Raw genomic sequence first — 17,838 nt, 5'->3', positions numbered from 1 at the left:
AAACACTGGTTTTATTTTTGAAAACCCAGTGTTACTCTCTGGCAGCCAGTGAATAATGACAGCCTGGGAGGGATGTCCCCAGCACAACAGAGCTAGACAGTGCACATGACACTACAAAGCCATCTCCATCATGAAAACCTGGAGAAAAGAAAATCCCTATAATCTCTGTAATTTGAAAAGAAAATGAATGAATATAATACCTGATATTCTCCTGACTGTCCAAAGGTGGGCAAGGGAGTCTGGCTAGGAGGAGCCTGGCCCCCAGTAAAATGTACCAGACACGATGAAGATTCTCATAGCTGCAACCTGACTTGGTGGGGTCTGAAGCCATGAGAAGTGCTTAATCAAAATCTGTTTTTATTCCATGCTTGATGGTAATGGAACATTGTGCCTCACAGGAAATGGGAGACTGCTAGCAAATTATGCAGCTGTAGTGTCACAGAGGAACTGTTTGTGCACTGCACTTTGTAATGGTTCTAGAAACCTAAACATGTGAGTGATGATTCTTCATCAAAAACTTCCTTTGACATCCTGAAAAGTCTTGTATACAGAAGACCATAATTTTCAGTCTTAAAATAAGAACAAGATATATGTGTGCATCATCTTTCTGTAGCACTGGCTGAAATAAAGGCACATGATGATTCTGAGAACACTTAAAAAGTAGTCAGATGATATTTTTCATTCTACTTACACATAGATTTTAATATATAGGTAACGCGATGTCTAGGTGTCCCCACAGAAACAAGTACTGCACCCTTCTCAATTAGAGTTTGAATACTATGGCTACAGGTCCACAATAGATTCAATACAAAATACGTTCTCAAAGTCAAAATAAGCAAAACGAAGTGCTAGGTGAAGAGAATTGTTTAAATAAAAATTCACAAAAAGAACATTGATGGGGTGTGTCCCTGGAACGCCCAAGGTCCCTGGAAATTCATAGAGCTACTTTCTTTTTTTATTTTTATTTTCTAAAAGTTATTTTCATTAATTATTTTGGGAGTTGGGTGGTTTAGCCATGCCAAATACAAACTCCTTTGCCAGGAAGAGAAAGTTCTCATCTCCTTGGAAGGCATTTTAAAAACCCAATTACAAGGAGCAAAGCGATTTTTGGAAAGTGTTGGTTATGTTGCCTAGGGTTAATTTGTGGGGCGACCTGGGAGCTGGAGGGCTACCGGGCGGCAAGGCCTAGTCGTCTTCCCGCAGCCGGGCAGCAGGGGGCCCCCCTGCTTCCCGCTCTCAGCTCGGGGATCCCCTCTCCCGTCACCTCTAGGACGCTCCCGGACCAAGGTCAAACTCCGCAGCCGCGTGCGTGCGGGCCGCGGCCGGGTGGCTGGCTGGCTGGCCGGTGCTGGGGAGCAGAGCCGCGCTGTGCGGGCGGGTAGCTAGGTGTGTGCTCACAATGGGGCTGCGGAGTAGGGGCGCTGCTGGCCTGGGAGGCAGCGCCGCGCCCGGGCGAGCCGGAGAGCGCGCAGCTGCTGCAGAGCGGGTCGGACGCAGAAGCGGAGAGCAGCCGAAGGGCTCCCCGCCCCAGTCAAAGTGCGGGGGCCCTGGAACACCGAGGCCTCCGCCTGTCACCTCTGCCTGTCACCTCCGTCCGCCACCTCCACCGTCTCCTCCCCTTGCTGAGGTCCACTCGGTCCCTCCCCTGGGCCGCCCAGAGCACCAAGTTGGCGGGAGCCTATAAAAGCCGGACGGTGCGACCCGCGACACACACTGCAGGACCGCTAGACAGAAGACAACTGCTGCTCTGCCCCAATCACTGGCCTGACCATGTCCCACCACTGGGGATACAGCAAGGGCAACGGTGAGTGCGGGGGCCGCGCGCTCCTGGCCGCGCGCTCTCGGTCTTGGCTCAGGCACCTGCCTCGCTCCGCAGATCCCGGAGCGCAGCTTGGATGCCGGGTCCCGGCTCTGGGATGTCCCTGGCACCGGACTCAGGGAGCTGTCGAGAATCTGATCTCTCAAACTTGCCTGGCCGCTCACAGGGACTGGGAGGGATAACACAACGCAAGATCCGACCACAGTACCTATGGGGACCACAGCCGGTCACCCAAGGCCAACCTAGGCAGCATCGGGCAAAGGTTATTACTAACATTTTAATTGTGGGTCACAGAAAGGTTAAGGGGAGCCCCTTGTAACCTTCGCATCAGTATCTACTGCACCGTGGCTAAGATTCCCAGTGCACTTTGTTGTGGCATCTTCTGGGGCCCGTTTGGATCTAATTGCTCTGGCTCCAGAGTTTTCCATTCATCTCTCAACTTCTAGTGTTAGAGGGTCAGTCATAGATACCTAGACGTCTTCCAGATCAAAGGCTTTAGTATATGAGGCCATCTGAGGGGAAAGGAAGGTGCACCTGGCTTGCGGTTGTGTAGGCTCCCCAGCAAAGAAAATTCTAAAGGAGGTGTCTGAGCTCGAGTGTTGGTCTATATGGTCTTTACTGTTACCAAGTGTGGCAGCACGAGGTTCTTGGACCTGTTCATAATGCCTTGGAATCTACGTCCCAAACTCAAGAGGATTTATATTCCAGTCTGACCACCTCGTTGTCGTCGTTCTGTCCAGTTTTAGTCATTGAATTTGAGTAAAAAAAGATCTCAAAAAGGTTAATGCTTGTCTGACAATGTTAAGAAATAGATGTATATCGATTCTAACTTTCGTGCTGGCATTCTGAGGTAGACTTGGGATATTATTACCGCATGTCACAAATAAAAGGACAGAGGCACAGTTTGTTTTCATAAACGTTAAGTTAGTAAGTATCACCTCCGAATTTGGAACCAAGCGGACTGTGTCTAGAATCACCGGTGGCTCCCAGTGGCTGGTGTCTCCTTTCTCACAGATGACCTCACAGCTGTCTTCTCATCTCCAGGACCAGAGAACTGGCACAAGGACTTCCCCATTGCCAATGGAGACCGGCAATCCCCGGTGGACATTGACGTGGCTACTGCCCAGCACGACCCTGCCTTACAGCCTCTGCTCATATTGTATGATAAAGCTGTTTCCAAGAGCATTGTCAACAATGGCCACTCCTTTAACGTTGAGTTTGATGACTCCCAGGACTGTGCAGGTCAGTGTTTAGGAGACAAAAGGCATTTTAGCCAATAGTTATTTTCTGCCTTAATTACAGGAGCACGGGCAGGAGGTCCTGGAACTGCCACCACAGTTTGTGTCCAAAAGCTAAAATGTCACTCTGATTTCTTTGGTATGTCCTAGAAAGTAGGCTAATTGCTGTGAGGTATCCTCAAGGACTATTTTCTTCTTTGTCAGACGGTCAGATATGTAGGGCATCAGGCAATGTTCATGTGGGAAGTCACAGAAAGCAAGTCACGTCTTTAGCAATACAGAAAACAGGGGATTCATGGAACTTTTAAACTTTTAAGAATCTGTTTACAACATTTTCCCTCCTAGATGATAGCTATCTTCACAGGTATGTCTTAATGGGTACTGCCTTCAAGCCAGCAATGCAGAAAGTGATTATAATCTGAAGATTTAAAAGGTTGACGTTCTTGGTAAACTTTGTGTGTCAGGGTCGACATAGCGTGAATATATAAAGATAATCAGTATCTCATTCAAAAATTTATTCCACAAGTGACGCTTTTTCAGAGTTGTTTGGCTATGCTTAGGCAGCTCCTGAAAAAAAGATCCAATTACCACAATTTATTTGTAAAATGGCCTGTTGACAGGATGCTGGTGAATGGTTTTCTTCTTTATTTAGAAAAAGGAGACCCAGTCCCATTTAGACGCAGTGGCTGCCCTTAGGGCTTGCTGGTTGATTTAATTGCCAGTGTCCTATTTTCCTTTGAAGGTCACTGAGTGAGATGGGGCGGTTTGGAGTAGAGGGCATGTTACAGGAAAAGGACAAAGACAGAGGAAACAGCTCCTGTTGCTGTCACAGTTGGAACTAATGACCATGTTAAGTAACAGTGCTGTATAATGTGTAATTAAAGTATTATAATCAGGTTGGCCATTATATAGTAGCAGGGGAATCTCAAATACCTCAGTCAGAATTAACAGTTGAAGAAAGGTGGGTGGGTTTTAGAAAAAGACCTGCAAAGAAGACAGGGTGAGCGGGACTCAGAAAGAAACAACAAAAAGAAGTCTCTTCTTTCTCCAGTACAGGAGGTTCCAGGCCTGACAAGTCAGTCATTCAGGGTTGGTCAGTTTGAAGGAAGCTAGGATGGTCCAGAACTGTGTGTGACCAGAGTAGCTTTAGAAGTTGTTGAGCCTGTCCGTCAGCAGGGCCTGCAAGTGGGAGACTGAAATCTTACAGAGCCTTTGTTTTAAGCTGCCAGGTTTTTCTCTCAAATCAGGAGGGAGCTGAAGAAGTGGGCTATCCTGGAAATTCGACACCACCTTTGCTACCTAGCCGTGACCCCCCCTTCCTGTGTGCCTAACAGGGATTTTTTTTTTTTCTCACTCCTGTCTGCCCTCATCACTAATATCAGTTCACACTTCATAATCTAAGGGTCACGGGGGCAGGTGAGCCTGATTCCTTTCCAGTGCCCTCAGAATCCAGCATGTACTGAAAATATCTAAAAGAGAAGAATATAGAAATATAGGCTCTGACTATAACTTTCATACAAGCAAAAAGAAACTGTTTAAGGAACTGTGTGCTCTTGATTTGAGATCCAAAAGGTCTTTGAAATGGATTGGGGTAAGAATTCTCTGAAGGAGAGTCTGAGGCCTTAGCACTAGAGACAGACAACATGGGTGAGGGGGGGTTGAAGATAGGAATGCAGGCTCAGCTGGCACAAGTTTCAGAGCTTTTGGAGTCTTGGGTAAAGGAGATGGTTTCACAGCAGGAGCCTGCAGCTAAGCCCTTGAAATTCCAGGCAGGGAAGGGGATAAGGAGCAGGATGTATGGTTGCCAATACTTCTTTTGACTTAAACTCCCTTCCCTGTTGGGAAATCCTGGATTTGAAAGTCTGTTAGCTAGAGATTCACAGGCAATATCCTCAGTTGGGTGTCTATCAATATCTGTGAGAAGGAAAGGCTGTCACTTTGGTACTTGTAAAAAATGATGTGGCCATAGTAACTGTGGAAACATGAAGGAGGCTTAGTAGTTGACATGATACTTCAGTAAAGGCTTTCCAGACAAATAAGGTTCATTCAGAGAAATAAAGGGTTTGGGTGTTTTGGAAAAGACTCCAGCAAAGGGCTTTAGGAAACTCCAGGGGATTAAAGAGGGCACAGGATGTGTGTCTGTGTGCCCTAGATAGCAACAAGGTCTAAGAAAAACAAGGGTCAGCAAAGATTAAAGTTCTCCTTTGCCCATGAAAGATTCCTTTGTAATTTGGCCAGTATCTCCTATCTCTTTCAGTTACTTTGGTTAAACAAGAATCTAGAATGCATTAAAATTATTAATACAAAAGGAAAACCCATTTACAGAATATGCTAAATAGTAGTGTGTCACATGAAAATATGCTACTTAGATTTTCTTTTTTAAAGATTCTTAGGTTCTCAAAGGTTTAACAAATGAAAATGATACTATAGTCAGCCCACAACATGAAGAAAGGAAGGAAGGGAGAAAGAGAAAAAGGCAAGGAAGGCAGGAAGAAGGGAGGAAGGAAAGAATCACTTGCTGAAGCTAAGTCTTTGCAGCTCTACTTTCCAACTAGCAGCTGTTTAAAAACAGAATACAAGTAAGAATCTTCAGATGATAAATATTATCAATCTTTAGTTGTATGTACCATGTTTTTAAAAGCCAATGCCGTTTTTCTTTACATTTAAAGTCTAAAAATAATTTATTTTGGTTACTTGATATTTTTATTTCAAAAGTTAGCATTTTAACAATGCTTTATTGAGTTATTTTTGCTCAGTTGTTTTAAGCATTTTTAGGGTTTTTCAAATTTTTTACTTTCTGCATTTAAATGCATTAGTCATTTACACCCATCTACTCTCCCCCCACTCCCCACCCCAGCAATGAGATCTCAGCCCTCTAGAATTTATCTTGAAGTCAGGCCTTGCAATGTGTTCTGAATGTTATCTTATATCCAGACTCAAATACCCGGTGTTAGAAACTGAGCTGCCTGGGTTTGGTGTTGTGTTTATTTACTTGGAGGTAATTCCTTTAAAACATGGATTTAATAAGTTTTAGGCTGAAACTCACACTAAAATTGTCCACATCCCTTTAAAGCCAATAATCTTAAATTAATGAAAAATTGCTAATACATTCTTTTAAAAAATTATTATTAAGAAATAGCCTTCTCTGCTTGACGTGTTTTCTTGCCAGCTTTTTCTGGTACAATAGGAGTCTAAGCATTAACCATTCCTAACTTATTAACTCTTGGTGATAAGTTTAAGCCTCTATGCTTTATTGCAAAGTTAGGGAGGAATAATGAGAGCAGTGTCAGAGCTCTTAGGTCAGCACCCACATCTCATCTCAGCTCTCCTTTTAAAAACAGAAACAGTGTTTATTTGTTTATCCTTCTTCAAGAAGAAAGAAAGAGGCTGAGTGACTCCATCTGCCTTTGAAGCCGACCATTGTCTGGATAACATAATGGGGCTTTGTACCTGGGTTCTGTTGAACTTTCCAGGGACTTAATTTTGAAGCTCTAAATTTACCCCCCACAAATGATCGTAAGCAACCAATGAAGGGTTTCCATGCCCGTAGTTAGTAATGTCAGAATAATTATTAATACCTAGGGCATTGACCAGTTTCCTAAGCACTGAGTGGTGAAACTTACTCCTAAAAAGTTTCAAGTTTAAACCTGTGTTATCCCCAAGTAGGCTGAACTAAAACTGCTGTACACTTTTGATTTTTAACAGGTTAGAAGAAATGGAACACGGGCCACCCCTCTCAGATTGGTTTGCTTGAATATAGTCCTAGGACCATTTGCTGCTGTCAATGCAAAAATATGCATGATCTAATCAATAGTAAAGATTGTAAGCATGAATTTTAGAATTTCAGAGAATTTGTGGAGCAAATGTTTCGGCTATTAACATTTAAGTCTTATCTGCAGAAAGTAGTCATTTGTCTGAAAGGAAATTGCTAAAATATTTGTTTAGGAACAACACCTTGGGAGGATGTTTACTTGTAATTTGGGATTAAGAGAGATTACTTACCCCAATGGCCTTTAGCTTGCTGTTCAAATCTTAATAGTGTCTAAAAAGAAAAATAGTAAAAAATAGTAAATTTTTAATGATTTTTATATGAGTTTTTAATTTGTTTCAGTAGTATAAAATCTTCTATCATAATGAAAATACAGCTTAATAATTTATTTAAGTCCAGTATACGAAGACATTATTATATACTGTTGTATGGTATTTATATTGTGTTTAACTGATGACAGATTATAAAGGTTAAAATTGGGACAAGTTTTAATATGAAATTTAAATTAAAATTTGAAAGCCCTCCTCCTATATCTGCCACCTGGTGGAACATGTTTCTAGGGCACACTGAGAACACGGACTCAGCCGAATGCCTGCCCAACCACCAATGCTGGGAATTTTTATAGAGAATAAGCATACAGCCAGTAATTTCTTGGTTTCATTATAAACCAAGACAGTTTTAAAAAAATGGTATTTAGTAATCAGAATGAATAAATGTATCTTGTAATATATTGTCGGCTAAAGACAAAAAAGTACTACGTGTTTCATCTCCCTGAGATAAAAGAACTGTGTGATTATAACAATGTTTTTCAAGCATGAAATCAACTCCATACTCACAATTTTCTGAAACTGGAATTGCTGCTGTCTGTAGTAATTCAGTTCTAAAGATTTAATAACTTTTTTCTAATTACAATGGACATCTAATCTGCATAGTAACAGTTTTATTTTAATGTGAGCTAAAACAGCTGTCTACTGTTAAAGATTACCAGTGGGTATGTTTAACCATTGAATTGTTTCTTTTGGTGTTCACAAGCCTTTCAAAATAAAGGTGTATGTGGACTCAAAACATATTTGTACTGACAATATCCCATAAAACAATTGAAAGATGATGTGATTTCAAGGTCTGAAAGGAGGGAGAAAGAACTAGTAGGAATGTTTATTCACTTTACTATGTGAGATGGTAGCTTGATTTTCTTCCGGGGAAAGCAGATGCTTAAGGTAGGTTCACTGAACTGGATTTGCCCCTTAGCTGAGCTAATGACTCTATAAATGACATTTTCTGTGTATGATCGGTCAATTAGTTGTGAGCGTTGAGGAAGTAATGTACAGAATTTTTTTCCTAGTACTTGGTTGCTTTGTTAAGATGATTTCTTATGCAGTTATTATTAAGAAAAGTGTTCTTTCATTTCTGAGAAAACAAACAAAAAAAACAAATAAACTAGTATGGGAGACTGGGCTTAATTTTTTTCCCTGCTGACTCTTCAGATAGATAAACACAGTAGCTTCTGTGCTTTAAGGGACTTGATCTTAGCATAGTATATATACAAGTTCATATTTCTTCACATGTGTGTAATATAACACCATTTGTGATTCATTTTTCCTGTTTTCTCTTGGCCTGTTGGAAGAGTCTGCAGCCAATGATTGTATAGTTGCTGTGGAAAGGCTACACTGCATATCTCCCAGCCAGACTGATCCTTTACTTTGAGTAGATGAACAGACCTTGCTATTGGCTAAACATATTTAAGTGAAATGGAGCAAATGATATTTATGGTAAAGACTCTATTCTGGACTTTACAAAGTCACCATGGAGTTAAGCTCATTATTTTATAGAATTATTGTCTAAAGCCAAAAAATGTACCTAAAGTAACAGATGCTTTAATCCCAGTCCTAGAAAAATAAATTAGAAGAGCTGAGTTACTTCTGAAAACATTTGACTATATTGTTTAAATATCATAGATACATACAAATAAGGCAAAAGATCGAGTTGTTTACTTCTAAACAACTCTTCCAAGACACACTGATCAAGTACCTATGAATGGAGAAACTGAAGCATGTGGCTTCTATGATGATTTATTGATTAAAGACTACCTAATTCCAGGGTAGAGAATCCAGGATAGTTCTTGTACTTAGAGTTTTAGCTTGTGGTTAAAAAAAAAAACAAAGCACCTTGAACTGCATATACAGATGATAGAGATGACACAGATGGTTATTAGTGAAATAAGTAACTGAATGCGCACATTTTACAGGTTAGGAAGGACTAGAGGTTTGGTACAAGTTTTCAGGGGATAAAGCCAGTTAGTGTAAGCATAGTTAAATTTTATAATATTTTGAATTTTCCCCCCAAATTCTGGTATTTGACTGGCAGAAGGTCAGGACAATCTTTGGGCCACATAGAAAACAGGTCCTTAGGTTCAAAGATAGATTGATCCACTAGTTCTTTCACTAATTGTAAATCTCATCTCTTCAGATCTTTATCTATAGGAGACACACCAATAATAAGCCTTGCAATAATGGGCAAGGCATCCTTTGTCTCAGTTAACACATCGGAAATACAACAGCTGAAATATCTTAGTCAGCACTTTATTTCTTCTCTCTCTCTGTGTGTGTATGCATGCATGTGTGTGTGTGTGTGTGTGTGTGTGTTTGTGTTATGTATTAAATGCATGCATTGTAATTCCAGTGCTGAAAGAAGGACCCCTCAGTAGCTCCTACAGATTGATCCAGTTTCACTTTCACTGGGGCTCATCTGATGGCCAGGGCTCTGAGCACACTGTGAACAAACAAAAATATGCTGCAGAGGTAAGATTATTTCTTCTTTACAGGGAAAATTTTATGTAGCATTAATGTCCAAAGTTTTTTTTTATAAGTCCAGCCCATACTGAGTGAACAAATTCTCTGTAAAGGATCTTCCATGGGTTTCTTAGGTCTTTTGTTATTCTCCAGTTAAAGCTGTAAGAATAGTGTTGAGTTTGTTTTATTATAAATCCATTAATAAAATCTGCCTTTTCTCAAAATTCTACACGTCCTTGTCTTAGCATTGCTTTTCAAGTAATAAGCTACTATAACTAGTAAAACTAGAATTAAATCAAGTTTTGTTTAAAATTACCCACATTTTATCTGTAATAACCTTTAGGTATAAAGGGAAGAGTAGTCATTAGGTAAGATCTGTTGCCTTGTACCCTGTGAATCATTACTGTGGTTTTGTCTCCCGTGACTTTAGCTTCACTTGGTTCACTGGAACACCAAATATGGGGATTTTGGAAAAGCTGTGCAGCAACCAGATGGATTGGCTGTTTTGGGTATTTTTTTGAAGGTCAGTTAATGGCCCAATCTCTTGTTTCTTTTCTGTGTTTATGGCGATTGACTAGACAGAATGTTTATAACAGGGAGAACATTTTACAAGAATCTAAGGAAATGCTTCTTGTGCTTAAGTATTTTCAGGTTTAATTCTCCCTCCATCACTCCATGCTTTCCTTATGGATATCTGAGAGACATTTTGGGGTGTGTCACTTAGAAACCAGTTTGATATTAACATGACGAACAGACAAAGTTAAACTGAAGATGGCCAATATGATACAAGATACAATTTGTTTAAATTGAACCCTCAGTGAAGGTTGCTACTTTCTTTTTGAGGGGATAGACAATGCTAAATTGAGACAAGTTCTGATGGGGTGGTTCTAGGACAAGACATCAGTGTTGGCAAATTTCAGGAACTGTGGGATCTCAGAGTTGAGCCACCCCTGCCTAGCAAGTTGGGAAGGGGAGCGTAGTATACTGTGGGATGTAAGTTCATGAGTGTCCTATGCTGATGTGAAAGCTCCAGGAGCTCCTTAAGTTACCCGAAGGCAGCAGAAAGAGAAACATGATAAAAGTGCTCAGGATATAATCCTGAGAAACTGCTAGTGTGAGGCTTTAAAGCACTGAGGATATGGTTACGGGTGATTATTGAAAAGAAACAGGAGTTAAGAGACTTCTAGGAAGACTAGAGGGTGGGGGGAAAGCAGGAAGAGAGAGTGTGTAGGAGGGTAGGCGAGAGTCTGAGCTCCTCAAAGTCTTCCACTGAGAGAAGATCTTATTCTTTTGGCTTAGCGGTTGGAGGAGATCGGACGTAGAGCAGGCTAATTCAAGGGAGTGAGTTACAGAGATAGAAGCTGAGGTGGGTTAAAGATACAGCAACAGCTGCCTAAAAATGTGTTGGCAGTATTTACGAGCCACAAGTGTTTGAGGGGTAGACTTTACTTGTTTTTCTTGTTGTTCTTCATTGAGCAATTTTTGATAGTATTGCTCAAATCAAAATTGTTGTGGTGCCAATTGATTCATAAGGCTTTATAAACCCATGCATTTCTGTAGATTGGACCTGCCTCACAGGGCCTTCAGAAAATCCTTGAAGCACTGCATTCCATTAAAACAAAGGTAACTCTTTTTAATACTTGTGATTCTAAAAAAACTTTCTTTGATCAGAATGAGTAGTCTTGTTGATGACATGGTGTTTAGATGAACAGTTTTCTGAAGGTGAATAATTGCTTATGTGTAATGATTTTTTTTCTTTCTTCAAAAGTAGGTTCTAAGTCTGGTAAATAGTGTAGTTTGTAATGATTTGCTATTAGAAGCATACATATACAAGAACCAGAGACCATCAAAAAGCCAGAAAAATCCTCTGAACAAACCACTCAATGATCCATATAGAAAGTACTTGTGAGAAGCTTGCTATGTTATGATCACTACGTTAATCCAAGAGATCCAGAGATGTGTGGGATGGACAAAGGTCTGCTCCATGGAAATTCATATTCGATGTCCTGAGTCCGTTCATTCTGTGCCTAAATCTGGGCAGCAGTGGTGTGCTGAGGCTTTCGGGCATCCACTTGCAATGACTGTTCATCTGGCAGGCTGGCTGCACGAAGCTCAATCAAACTGCTGTACCACCCAGCATATTAAATGTCAATCTTTGCACCTGTCATTCCCCTCACTGAATCACATGTGATAACCTTGATGATACTCTGTCCACTTGGCCCTATTCTCTCTCCTGGTCTCTAATTATGTCTACTTTCCTTTATTTATTCTCATCTTACACTGCTTCATTTTGCAGTGACCTTATAAAGAAAAGAATGGTGTGAAATCTCACATTTCCACCCACAGTTACTGCTTTGAAAGTGCTGTGTCCAGAGCTGAACACTGTGTTTTAATTCTAATGGATCTGTGAAATATCACTCCAAAATTACCACCTTATTATCAAAGATCCTACATTTTTGTTACTGCAACCTATTATATTTACCATTTTAGTGGTAACAATATAGCTTTAAATGCCAGATGTAATCAGCTAAGTGCACTGAAAATAAAAACTAAGGAATTGTTTTGATGACAAGATGAAACATAATAAGTAATTTTTATGCTCTCACTTGCGAATCTATGTTTCCAAGCAAAATGTCTGGTGCTAGTTCTCTTCATTTTGTTTGTCAATAAACCTGAAATTTCTGCCCAAAAGCCTTGAAATTAGAACTGACTAGACCTGTGAATGATAGTCTTTCCTACTGTGGACCTGGTGCTGACGGTTTTCTGTGTCTTTGTCCTTCAGGGGAAGCGTGCAACCTTTGCTGACTTCGATCCTTGCTCCCTTCTTCCTGGAAACTTAGACTACTGGACGTATCCTGGCTCTCTGACCACTCCACCTCTGCTGGAATGTGTGACCTGGATTGTGCTCAAGGAACCCATTACTGTCAGCAGTGAGCAGGTTGGTTTTTTTTTTTTTTTTTTTTTTTTTTTTTGGACAGTTCTCTATTAGTGGAGGCAGAAAAGCTGCTCTTCCCAGTCAGGCCTGGGATTTAATCCTCCTGTGATGTCTCACCCTGTGGCTGTTGTCACAGAGTGCTTAGCAGTTAGTAAAGATTTGCTGGTATTAGCCAGTGCCTTCGGCAGTGTTTGGATAGTTGTCTAGTCTGTGAAAGTGTTGGTTATTGTGAGGATTATATGAGAATGGTATCAGCTTGTTAGCTTAGTCTTTTTAACAGCTAGGAGGGAAATAGAGGCATTGAAAAACGGGATTTCATGTTGAAAGTTATATAGATATCATTGATAATTTCCAGCCTCCTGTTCACTGACATAAGAGTTTAGCTCAGTCTTGTGAATGTGAGATGCACTTCTGAATCCTGACAGTCCTCATGACTTCCTTATCATAAAGCCAAAAATGTGGAAAATGGGCATTTCTCGGGAATCTCAAAAGGCAGATCCCGGCAATATAACAGAAAGCTGCAGCCAGTTTTGAAGTGACAATGATTTGAGTACTTCTGTAATTTAAACCTGAAAATTTTTGGAATCATGAACCTTCAGACCTGTAATATGCAAGAAAGGTCCCATTGGCAGAGTTTATTTCACTGTCTGGAATTTGCTGATAAAAACAGTGAGCACAGGAAATTGGAAGTGCATTCCATGAAGTTCCTTGGGCAGCACCAGTTGTGGCTGGGAACATATTTTCTTTCTGTGCTCTCTGATAGAATATTAATATGAATTATAAAAATAATTCACACTTGTCCTTTGTGGAAATCAATATACAACTAGAAACTCAGACGTAATGTAATCAAAGTGGGCCACAAAATGGTATGCTTGCCTGGTATGTGGCTTGAAAATTAAGCTGATAGTTTTAACAGTTGGGCAAGCACCGTGAAGCAGCAAGAGGAAGAGATGGAAATGCCACTTCTTGTTGTAGTTGTAGTGCTTGAGATACGGTGCAAAACACCAGCATTCCTTTCATTTCACCACTAAGAACAACTTAAATATTTCAAAGTCTTCTATCAACAGTGGCTTTGATAGGTAGATTTATTGCCGGCACACAATCTAGTGCCAAATACTATGGACAATGAGTTTGGCCTTTACTCTAGAAAACCACACATATAAATTGCATGTTCTGGCGAGATCCCATAATAAGAGCATATGATACACGGAATCTAGAGCTCTTATGTACAGCTCAGAGCCACAGCTCTGGTTTCTCCTCTGAGATTCCCTTTGTTTTGCTATGCTTCTTGGCTCTGTTCAACCTACATGGCTGACAAACTCTTAAGCATCACATCCAGGCACACCTACCTTTGAGGCGCCCCTGACTGATTCCCTAGGAACACAGAAGTCTTCCTTGTTTTAAAGATCAGAGATGCTCAACCAGTCTTGCCACCATGCTGCCTAGCATTGTGCTCACGTCTAAGTCAGACTTCTGCAAGAGAAAGTGTCAGCATGAAAGATTAAAACTTTGAGGAGTTTCCTATTGTGATGTACTTTGTCTTCTCTGGAACAGAAAACTGATAATAGTTTAAGCGGAAAGTATGAGGGCTGGGAGTGGTTGGTAGATGAACAATAAAAATTTGTTGTATTCTGATACCTCACATCTCTATACACAGCCTTTTCTCTGATCCTAAAATGATGAGTCAGTGGTACTGACATTTGAATATAGTGTGAGTGATAGAAAAGGACTATAATGGAACTATATCAACTGATCAAAATGTTTTAGGACTGAGAAGTGGCTCAGTCAATCTGTAAAGAACTTGTCTTAGAAACACTAGGACATTGGTTCAAACTCCAAAGATCATGTGATAATGCTGGGTATATTTATATTAATTTATAATCCCCATGTTAGGAGAGGGAGGACTGATGAATTTTTAGAGCCCACAAACTAGCCAGCCTCTCCTACTAGGCAAGCTCCAGGCCAATGAAAGACCTTCTTTGAAAAAACAAATGGCCAGCACTTACTGAACGAGACTGATCACTGGCCTCCACGTTCATGTGTGCACACATGTGCACATGTATCCACAAACACATGAACACACACACATACACACACAGTAATCTGGTGCATGTTACAGCAGGACTTTCCACATTTGAATCTGCCCATGTCTGTGTTGAGCCAGGACACAAGAACCGACTCAAAGGAGAATAAAACACAGCAGTTCCCAGGCTGAGCTATCTCAGAACCCCAGTGCAACCTGCAAATATCTAAGTGTGAGGTCAGTCTTCTATTCTTCCTGGAAGCACGTAGGCCGGCTCCTTTACCCACTCCAACACTTGATGTGCATTGTCTTCTCTGACAGAAAACAAAACTTTAATATGTATTTAAAACTTCACATTGCTTTACATGTCATAGGTATGTCCAGATTTTTGTGTGATTGAAAAGGAAAGCAAGAAAAGAAAGCTCGTGAAAATTTTTATTTAAAGAAAGACCCCAGTGGCTTTGTATACTCTGCGTAAATAGATTTCTCATGTGGAGGCTGCATTTAACTGTTTTTTTTTTTTTTTCCCATTTTTTTCTTTTCCTTTCTTGTCTGCCTCTGCCTCCCAAGTGCTGGGATTAAAGGTGTGCACCACCCAGTTTTGGAGGCAGAATTTAAATCTAAAACATCCCACATTAAGTATGTAATATTGTGAAACTAATTTTTTTTAAATTACATTTTGTCTTTTAGATGTCTCATTTCCGTATGCTGAACTTCAACGCAGAGGGGGAGCCTGAAGAACTGATGGTGGACAACTGGCGTCCAGCTCAGCCACTGAAGAACAGAAAGATCAAAGCATCCTTTAAATAAAATAGCCCTGCAGCAAAGGTCCAAGAAGCACAAGTGTGGCTGCCTCTCTGTAGCTAAGCACAGTTTGGTGATTTGGATCCTCACTTTGCATCTGGTATTGTAGGCCTTTTACCTCTCACCCATTGTGCTAACTAATAAAATGTGAAAAGCAAGACCCAGGTGTCTCATATGGATGTAGCATGGTGGCAAACTGGTGGTCAACTTAGGGCATCCTTTCTCAGCCACAGTAATGCAAAGAACAGACATGGCCTCTTGCTTCTCTTCACAGCCATAGAACAATGAGTACTCAGGCCTGTTTGTTACAATGCTATTTTTAAAACCATATGAAGGTAGAATGATTGATTACAAGTCCACATCATGAGACAAACTGAGGTAATTTAGGAAAATCAGGTAAAATAGTCATAGTTTTATGATTATAAATTAGATGAATGTTCACTCTTCTAAGATCTTATATTAAAGAAAAACTTTTAAAAAGCTTATATATTTGTAGCAGTTATTCTTAAATATGAATTATGTTATAACTTAGTGACTTTTGATTCCTAGAGGTATAAATGAAGATGTAAAATTGATATAATTGTGATACAGAGTATATTTCCCTTCAGATAACATACCATCAATGGATAATGTATTTTAGATATATTCTCTAATAAAATTCAGAACGCTATTCTGGGTGCCTTATTGTCTGCGCCACAGGGACAGAAATGGGTGAACAAATGCCTGCATACAGGGTTCATGTCAATTAATTCTTGATAGTCAGCCATTACAACAGGCTTACAATTGAAGCAAACTCTGCAGCCATGTGCTCACTGTTTACCAGTGGTGCTTTCTGAGCACTGGTGTGATACTGTAAGGTTCCTGTGAAACTCACTCAAAAAAAGAGTCAGGACTGATGGGGCCACAAAGGGAGAAGCTTCTTCCCCCAAATGTTCCTCCATAACATTTTCCCTTGTCACATACCCAAAGTCAGGGGAGAGGGATCAACTAGCCATAGACTCAAAATCTCTGCATCTGTGAGCCAAGAAAACTTTTTTTTTTTAAAGTTGCATGTCAGACATTTTGTTATATATAAGGCTAATTACCAGACATCCTCATTGCTTTTTAGCAAGTAGGCTGTTTGTTTTTTAGAATGAGACAAAAATGAACTGATGGTTCTGAAACTGAAAGATCCATTTTCCACAAACAGAAAACTACACAATTTCCTTTCAGTACCTGGCCATGCTGCCTTCAGGCTGCAAATTGTTCCTCCCACCAACCATTAAGGGATGTTCTGTAGAACCTCAGGGTGTGACATCAGTAAGTAAGGACTTAGAGAAGACTGTAAGAAGGATTAGGAATAGAAGGCATTTTTCCTGACAGAGGCTCAAGGTTACATAAGAAAAATGTCTTGCACAGTTCAGGTAGCCTTGCGCCCTCTAGGCAAGGCCAGAGATCTTGAGAGTTTCCCATCCACATCTCTGTTTTTTAAGAAGGTTGCTTCTTGGAAAAGATGTGGATCCCAGTTGTTAGCACATGGTTCTGGCTTATTTGATAGAAAGCACTGCCTTCTGAAAAGGACTGTCCAGTCTTTGTTTCCACAGTCACTGGATCTCTCTTCATCTCCCACACTCCCAGTTCCTAAAAGCTTTAAAGTCTGTGTGACCCAAAGTCAACCCTCAGAAATGTCATTTGGGCCAGAGACCTGAACACCGGATGCAAAATTCCAAATAATTACACACACACACACACACACACACACACACACACACACACACACACACACAGTGGGGGGTATTAGAAAAGGCAGGGCAGCCTTGCTAGCTCTGGGTCATTGTTATGCTCCCACTCTATGTTCCTGCTATAACTACTGTACCGATTGGACAGGAGTGCCAGCCTGAGACCCTCGTGACACTGGTGTGGCTGTTGTCTCCGCCAGTCAGCTCTGTGGAGTCCACGGCTCAGCTCTAAAACCCAAAGAATATCTGCCACCCCATGCAGTAGATATAACAATTCTGGTACCCAATAGAAAATAAGACTCTTAATACTTAAGATTATCCAATGGATTTATATATCAGCAAATACTCAATACATGAGATGCCCACACAACTAGAATTGTTAACCCAATATCTAACCTTTTGACATGAATAACTACCCAAGACTCTTAGAGATACATCTGTCTACCTCCATCTTGCTTCTCCTCCTTTCTCCTCCTTTCTCCTCCCAACTCATAGCTTCACCTACCTCTTCTACTGCCCAATCACTGAGCTCCACTGCAAATACAATGGGCAGAGAAAATCTTACGGGGGTGCATGTGCACACGTGCACACACACACACACATACATATACACACACAGATGTACACACAGTGTGGTGGCAAAATGTGTATTCATTGACATGTAAAATTTTATATAGTACATGGATCTATTGGTTTCTTCAAGGGCAATGAAGTAAGGTTTACCCCTTCCTTGACATATTCTA

At 40.7% G+C, this 17,838-nt stretch overlaps 1 protein-coding gene across 1 annotated transcript; it reads left to right on the top strand.

Annotated features, from left to right (window-relative positions):
- The first annotated feature begins 1,662 nt into the window (after positions 1-1,662).
- Ca2 (carbonic anhydrase 2) lies at positions 1,663-16,047 on the top strand. The gene is made up of 7 exons (XM_034517247.2): positions 1,663-1,804; positions 2,864-3,061; positions 9,506-9,624; positions 10,046-10,138; positions 11,176-11,238; positions 12,398-12,553; positions 15,264-16,047. Exons 1-7 carry the CDS (start codon positions 1,771-1,773, stop codon positions 15,381-15,383), a joined length of 783 nt encoding a protein of 260 aa, XP_034373138.1. The 5' UTR covers positions 1,663-1,770; the 3' UTR covers positions 15,384-16,047.
- Positions 16,048-17,838: the final 1,791 nt, after the last annotated feature.

This window comes from Arvicanthis niloticus, chromosome 13, assembly GCF_011762505.2.
Source record: "Arvicanthis niloticus isolate mArvNil1 chromosome 13, mArvNil1.pat.X, whole genome shotgun sequence".
NCBI classification, from domain to species: Eukaryota; Metazoa; Chordata; class Mammalia; order Rodentia; family Muridae; genus Arvicanthis; species Arvicanthis niloticus.
This window is presented reverse-complemented; position numbering and strand designations above follow the sequence as displayed.